We start from the raw sequence: 6,858 nt of genomic DNA, 5'->3' as shown, positions 1-6,858 counted from the left end.
AAAAAATAGTCAGATTTGATTGTAAAAAATCAGCTTTTATATGATATTAAAAAGTTATTTACATGGAATGTCTTTAACTGTTAGAAATACTTTAACAATAAAATAATTTCAACAATAAAAACAACAATATTATTATTCTTTTTAATGGAAATTTGTTCATTATTTTTGCATACATATTATGCAAATAAATAAATTCTTTTGGTTTCCATTCAGTATTTTTTAATATATTAAATACCATTTAATGATTTAATTAAATAATTTGAATTAAGAAATTAATTTCACTACATGTATCAATATTAGTAAGCTTATAAAATATAAATTTTTATGTTTGAAACAAAATATTTTCGCGATATGCTTTCCCATATAGAATAAGATTTGACTAATTTTAAAAAACATAAGATAATAATTTCTAATGTATAAATAATCTTTGATTTTTCTTATTTTTAATCGACGTTCCATGCAATAGAGAAAAGAATATTTGTGCATGAACATCATTAAATGAAAAATTATCATTTTCAATATAAATTTTTGCAACTATTCTTCCTTCTCATCAAGAGTTTAATTTTGCTCCTAATGGTTGTGGTCTTGAACTGCGTTCGATTCTCTTTTGTTGCTGTTCAAACAGTCGCTGTTCTCTTTCTCTTCGTTTTTGTTCCCTCAATGTTTTTGTGGGATCTCCAAATTCTTTTGTTGTTTCTTCCTCCCAGCCAACAGCATTGTCTTCCCATTCTCCTAATTCATTCTGTATAAATATAGTTCCACTAATTAGTTTTATATCATTAAAAATTAAATATTGTAAGAAGTATGTAATTACAGATGGTATAGGATCATTGATCACAGCAAATTTTGTTGAATTCCAGGATGTGTTCTCTAAGCTTTTATCTTTAATTAAAATTTTTGTCTGTGCAGTGATCTTTGGTGTCATATTCTGTAAAATTAAAAAAAAAGATTAAATATATATATATATATATATATTATTAGAATATAATAGAAATAAAAAGAATCTACCTCAAAAAAATCTGGTTGTTGCTCTTCTGTAGATTCTGGTGGTTTAGATGCTTGCTGTCTATATTGTTCAATCTTTGCTTGTATTGTGTCAACTGGCCTATCTGGCACGATCACGACAGGATTTTCCTCCCATTGATCCCAGTGCTCTAATTCCTTGAGCAAGCATCTTCAGTAATTACTATTATCGGAGTCAATGGTACAAAGGGATTTACATAATCTTTAGATCGTTGCAAAATATCGAATTGAAAAGATGGACGTAATACTTGAAACTCACTGGTTGTGTTGTGTTCAAGGTGTTCGGTACTACGCCAATAGCAGATAAAGGAATAGAATCACAGGATGATCTTCTTCGACGTCGAAAACAGCACATTGCTCGCCGAAATACTCCCAAAAGAAATACGACGAGTGCTTTCAATCGATTTACTAAAAATTCTATTGCCATTATAATATCGGCATAAAGCCTAACCTCTTTTATATAATGTTAAGAAAATGTTAAGAAATGATTTTATATATTGTGACAATTTAAGATTGATCAAATGCCATTTTATTGAAAAATTTTTAAAACGATGTGACTATCTTGTTATTTTGTATTTGTTTTACAAATATTAATAACAAACAAGTAGTATTTTGTTCAATATACACTCCTTATGAAATAATAAAAAGGTTATCGAAAAATATCGATTAAAATCTGTATGTCGATTGTCGATTTATTTCAACAAGTTTCTATCGCTACTGGTCGCAACTCGATTTGAAAGCAATTTGAATTTGAAATTTTTCTATTATTGAAAAATAAATTTATATACGAAATAAATTGATTAAAACAAAAAAGAAATTATTTATTTCATAAAAAAAATATTATTACATAAATTTACATAATTTATTATTACATAAATTATTACATAAAAAAATCATTTATGTACGAACACATTTTTCTCGTTTTGTTTTACGATCAAATTGACATTTTTCATATGGACCACATTTTATTCCAGCGCAATAAACATTATCTAAAAAATAAATTTTATGATATATTTTAAAAAAATACTCTAGAAAAAGAATTTTAAAAAAATATATCAAGAAGGTATATTAAAAAAATGTGTTTTACCGTTCGATGATCCTTTATATCCATTGCCAGTATTAATAGGACTTGCTTGAACACAAGATTCACTTCCACATTTATTTGGACAACATTTTTCATTAAAAGAACATTGGTAATCGGAAACACATCTAGGGGTGCATTTTGAAACACTATTTCTTAATGGACAGTGACCCTCTTTATCTGAAATATAGAAAGTTGTAAGAAAAAAACAAATTTTAATTTTTATTCTATTTTTTGAAAATATAAATTCAATATTTTGAAATTATAAATATTTAATAATATATAAAATTTTATTATGGCTTAATAAAAATTTTTATTAATTATTGTGTTCAACCGAAGACTTTATATTAATATAGTAAATATTATATATAAAAACAAATTTCATTATAACAAAATATAAGAAAACAAATGTTAAGCAAGAATGAATTTTTAATATTATAAATGATATTTGGTGTTATATCTTATATCTGATATTATTATGTAATTTTAACGATATATTTTTATACTATTATCTATTTTATACTCAAAACAATATATTAAAAGTATATATTCATACTATTAATTAACTTACGAGATAGTTGACAGACTGCTGTGGCAATTAATAAATACGTTAACACGAGAATTGTTCCTTTCTCTATGACAAAATAAAGTTCATTATCCATATATCAAAATTGCATATTATCAATGATTATAATGAATAATCTCAAAGTAAATAAAAAGATTATATTTTCATCTAAAATTATATATAAATGATAAATCAATTTTTTTTTACATTTCAAAAATACTTTTTTTTCATTTTCAAGAATAAAAAATTGTTCATTTTTCTATCTTTTTATCTTATAGTGTTTTTTACACTAAATATATATGTATCAAAATATTGTATATATAAAAATATACAAGACTAGTTTACACAAAGTTTACACATACTATACATTTCTGTTTATTTAGGATCCTGTTTCACAATATGTATTGTTCTTCCTCTGAATAAGTTCCAGTTCGAAGATGAAAGACGTCTAACTGGTGTAAGAGTTTAGCCTTTTAAATCTTTAATATTTTCTTTCCTTCTTTGTCTACTTGTCAATCTCTATGTTATTATCTTTATCGTTTCCACCTCTACTTTGCGGTCAGCAAAAGAAAAATAGTCTTATATAAATGTTACTTACATATTACATTTAATTGATTTTATTTCACAATATTTCCCGATATCAATTTATGAATTTTTTTTTTTTATAAATTTTTATTTTCATTTTATTTTCATCATGTTATATTTGCATTATGATTTAACAGTTCGATGAATAAAGCAATTGGGTATCTCAATTGTAGTAGTAAGTAAATTTGCATGACTCATGCAAATGTCCGTTCTTTGACTAATGCAAATTATTTTTATGAAAATTCCCGTCAATGGGATTAAGCAATAAGTGGTATGAAAATTGTACGTAGTTCACGACTAATTTTAGAAATAATAAGTTGAGAATATTTTCACATATTTATTGTAGATTAAATAAAACATTCTTTTTTGTTTTTTCTAACATTAAAAATTTTTTATTCATTTAATGTAAAAAATATCTTAATTTCAATCTTTTTATTTTGTATTGAATACATTGCATAAATTTAATTTCATTTAATCTTCATTTCATTGTTAATCTTTTTAAGATTTTATTTATATAATTTTATAAAATCTAAAAATATCTTATAGAATGATATAGTAATATAGAAGAGAATGAATAATAGGAGAAAGAAAAAGATATGATAAAATATTGAAATTAGCGCCACCTCTAGAGTGCTTCAAATGAAAAAAAAAAAATAAAAAATGTGACAAAGATAGAGATAATATAAAAATTGACTAATAATGCCATCTTGAATATCAAAAATAAACTTAAAAAATAAGATAAAAAATGTAAGAATTAAAGAGTAGCGTCATCTTTTAAGTACTTCAAAAATGTTTTTAACATACATAAAAGATAGCGCTAATGATTAATTCTTATTCTATCTCTATCCCTCTTTTATTATTTTCTGTCCTTTTTTATGAATTTCATTTGCAGTACTCTAAAGATGACGCTGATATCAGTATTTTATGTTATTTCTATCCTTCTTTTGCTATTTGATCTCTGTCTGTTTGTTTTGGCGTATGATTACAGACAAATGTGGAATGTCAATTGAATGCATTTTTATTTTTCTTTTAAAACTATTTTTTTTTTAATTTTTAATCTAAAAAATGTAGATATTATGTATTTTACATCATATTTGTAGGATGACGATCACGCAATATAATATTCTGATATATGATATATTATATATTTTCGTAAAATTATTTCAAGATTAAAAAAAAAATAAAAAATATATAGCATTGCGTCTGAATTTTAAATATAAAAATATAATAATATACAGATAAAATAAAATTTGTTTTTAATTAAATAATTTAAATATTTTAGTATTAAATATTATTATACAGTTAAATAAATTTAAAATTTTGTTAATTAACATGAAAATACAAATTTATTATTAAATGATATAAATATATTATACAATTATTTATTTTTGGTATGATATGGCACAGAATATTTTATTAATATAATGATAAACAAAAATTATTTTATATTTTCATATTAATGCTTTAGCATAATTTGCAATTATTTTTATTAATTATTATAAAAATAATAAGGATAATTATTTGGATTAATTCTGGGATTTACATTTCTGGGAATATCATAAGAATCTTCTGGCAATGGAACAACTGGGATGTCTATAGATTCTTGGATATCTGGTTTTTGACAGGCCATGGCTCCACAACGATTCTTACAACATTTCATTGTTCCTCTGCAATCACTGTCAACACTGCAAGTTGATGAACATATCCATCTTCCTTTAGGTATTGCTGGGCAAGAACCTGGTTTTTCTAAGTATATATATATAAACAAATTTAAATTAAAGATCATTAATTTTTTAAAATTGTTAAATTATTATTCTAAAAATTGCTATAGTTATATGTATATATTATTATTATTGATATAGAATTTTGTTATTGATAAGAAATAATTGTTATTTTATTATACCTTTAGAAATTTTCCTCATAGTCACAGGTTTTGTGCAAACAAAGCCTCCACAATTAGTAGGACAACATTTGCCAATTCCTAAGCAATATGAATCAGAGAAACAAGATTGACTACAAATATACACTGGCAATGGTGGTGGACAGGAACCTGGTTTCTCAACAAATGGTTCATATTTATGTTCATATCTATGAAAATATATAAATTGTATAGAGAAATTATTATAATTAATTAATTAAATAAAATAGGATAAACAAACCTGGATTGACCATATGTAATAGTGAAATATAACATCAATGTGAAAATGATTAAAAAAAGCTTCATTGTTCAATGTTTTCCTTGCATAAAATTACTAAAAGCAAAATTACAAAAGAATAGCATTGTAAATATTTTAAATAATATTTTATTTTTAAAATTTTATTAAAAATAATTATAATCTTTTTTATAAAATTTTCACTATCATGTTTTCAAAAACACATCTCTATCTTCATCACATTTATTTTTTATTAATAATAATCATTGTTATAGATTCTCTAATAGCTTAGAAAATATATAAATTATTCCGTATTACTATTTCAGAATTGAAATAAAATTGTGAAAATGTTGCTTTATTCTTACTTAAAAAGATGATCGCGACTTCCGTTTTGTTGGAGGGAGAGCAATTTCTCTACTACATAAGATTGATCCCTACTTGATGACAAATATAGAGCAGTTACAATTCCGTAAGGGAAATTGAGAATCGTTGCTCCTATTTCGGATGTCGAACCGCAGCGATAATTAACCGGACAAATTCAATTAACAAGAAATCTAAATTGAACGGAAGGAAGATAACGGTTTCTGTGAGATTTAGAGATAAAGAACAAATGGGTGCCTGTACGATTTCCTGATTTTGTTCATTCAGAAGCAGAATTTTTTAATATATAAATTTATAATCTCTTTTCATATTATTTTCTATATTTAATAAAAATTACGATTTGCAAATTTTTTAATTTTTTGTGAAATAAATTATGATGAATTATGATAAAATAAATAATTAATTTTATATTTTAAGAAGTTTACTATTCTTGTTTTTTGATCAAATAATAGATATGATGAAAATTTGTAATTGCCAATAAAAGTAATTGAATATTAACATTGCGTTCAAATACAATTTACTGTTTAAATAATTTCAAAAAATTTAAATTTATATTCATTTTATTCTTTTTGAATTTCAATATATTTACTCTGTATTTTATTAATTTCAATATATTTTCTCTGTATCTTTTTAAGCGAGGAAATACCTTTATAGTTCCAAAGATAATTATATATTGTAAGAAAACATACGTCGTTCGTTACAAACGTTGAACACTTTTTGAAAATTTAAACACGCTTAGTTATTCCTATGATGTTGATAGCACGACAGATTATTCGATACTGTCGATGTATACTTTCAATTGCATGTTTTATTCAGAAATGCATTTGCCATTATGTATACGAATATGACATCATTTATACTTCAACGATATGTTATTTGCAAAAAATCACACGTATCAATAACAAGTTGACAATTTTACATTTTTGAAAAATAATTTTTGAATATTTATAAATGTTTATTCCTATTTATAATTTGATTAACGAGTTATTATTTAATTTATTATATTATATTATATATTTATATAATCTAAATATTGTGATTAAAGTGACAATATTATCAAAATTGTATCA

General features: G+C 23.4%; 3 protein-coding genes across 6 annotated transcripts; all 3 read right to left on the bottom strand.

Annotated features, from left to right (window-relative positions):
• Positions 1-253: 253 nt before the first annotated feature.
• LOC122714927 (receptor-binding cancer antigen expressed on SiSo cells) lies at positions 254-1,720 on the bottom strand. Its single transcript, XM_043936721.1, has 4 exons — positions 1,283-1,720; positions 1,009-1,161; positions 815-928; positions 254-742 (listed from the first exon to the last, which is right to left on the bottom strand). The coding sequence occupies exons 1-4, from the start codon at positions 1,448-1,450 to the stop codon at positions 551-553; spliced, it is 627 nt and encodes a 208-aa protein (XP_043792656.1). The 5' UTR covers positions 1,451-1,720; the 3' UTR covers positions 254-550.
• A 123-nt stretch (positions 1,721-1,843) lies between these two features.
• On the bottom strand, positions 1,844-3,149 carry LOC122714928 (waprin-Thr1). Its single transcript, XM_043936722.1, has 4 exons — positions 3,032-3,149; positions 2,676-2,738; positions 2,111-2,284; positions 1,844-2,012 (listed from the first exon to the last, which is right to left on the bottom strand). Exons 1-4 carry the CDS (start codon positions 3,036-3,038, stop codon positions 1,921-1,923), a joined length of 336 nt encoding a protein of 111 aa, XP_043792657.1. The 5' UTR covers positions 3,039-3,149; the 3' UTR covers positions 1,844-1,920.
• A 1,575-nt stretch (positions 3,150-4,724) lies between these two features.
• LOC122715048 (waprin-Phi1-like) lies at positions 4,725-6,639 on the bottom strand. Of its 4 annotated transcripts, none has more exons than XM_043936948.1 (5): positions 6,478-6,562; positions 5,773-5,961; positions 5,414-5,506; positions 5,158-5,342; positions 4,725-5,000 (listed from the first exon to the last, which is right to left on the bottom strand). In XM_043936948.1, exons 3-5 carry the CDS (start codon positions 5,476-5,478, stop codon positions 4,744-4,746), a joined length of 507 nt encoding a protein of 168 aa, XP_043792883.1. In that variant the 5' UTR covers positions 5,479-5,506; positions 5,773-5,961; positions 6,478-6,562; the 3' UTR covers positions 4,725-4,743. The 4 variants fall into 4 exon arrangements, with proteins under 4 accessions (XP_043792883.1, XP_043792884.1, XP_043792882.1 ...); XM_043936949.1 differs by having other exon boundaries at positions 6,435-6,552; XM_043936947.1 differs by lacking the exon at positions 5,773-5,961 and having other exon boundaries at positions 6,435-6,639.
• Positions 6,640-6,858: the final 219 nt, after the last annotated feature.

The sequence above is a fragment of the Apis laboriosa genome, unplaced genomic scaffold, assembly GCF_014066325.1.
Source record: "Apis laboriosa isolate Shangri-la unplaced genomic scaffold, ASM1406632v1 scaffold34_cov151, whole genome shotgun sequence".
Taxonomy (NCBI): Eukaryota; Metazoa; Arthropoda; class Insecta; order Hymenoptera; family Apidae; genus Apis; species Apis laboriosa.
The sequence above is the reverse complement of the archived record's forward strand: the minus strand, read 5'-3'. Positions and strand labels throughout refer to the sequence as shown.

What these genes read in the sequence shown, in the direction of transcription:
- LOC122714927 (XM_043936721.1), bottom strand. Translation starts at nt 1,450, where the DNA reads ATGGCAATAGAATTTTTAGTAAATCGATTGAAAGCACTCGTCGTATTT. An exon ending in CCTTGAACACAACACAACCA is followed by an intron (nt 1,162 to 1,282) that starts GTGAGTTTCAAG and finishes TGCTTGCTCAAG; the next exon opens with GAATTAGAGCACTGGGATCA. An exon ending in AACAACCAGATTTTTTTGAG is followed by an intron (nt 929 to 1,008) that starts GTAGATTCTTTT and finishes TTAATTTTACAG; the next exon opens with AATATGACACCAAAGATCAC.
- LOC122714928 (XM_043936722.1), bottom strand. An exon ending in AGCAGTCTGTCAACTATCTC is followed by an intron (nt 2,285 to 2,675) that starts GTAAGTTAATTA and finishes TCTATATTTCAG; the next exon opens with ATAAAGAGGGTCACTGTCCA. An exon ending in ATATAAAGGATCATCGAACG is followed by an intron (nt 2,013 to 2,110) that starts GTAAAACACATT and finishes TTTATTTTTTAG; the next exon opens with ATAATGTTTATTGCGCTGGA.
- LOC122715048 (XM_043936947.1), bottom strand. Translation starts at nt 5,478, where the DNA reads ATGAAGCTTTTTTTAATCATTTTCACATTGATGTTATATTTCACTATT. An exon ending in ATTACATATGGTCAATCCAG is followed by an intron (nt 5,343 to 5,413) that starts GTTTGTTTATCC and finishes ATATTTTCATAG; the next exon opens with ATATGAACATAAATATGAAC. An exon ending in TATGAGGAAAATTTCTAAAG is followed by an intron (nt 5,001 to 5,157) that starts GTATAATAAAAT and finishes ATATATACTTAG; the next exon opens with AAAAACCAGGTTCTTGCCCA.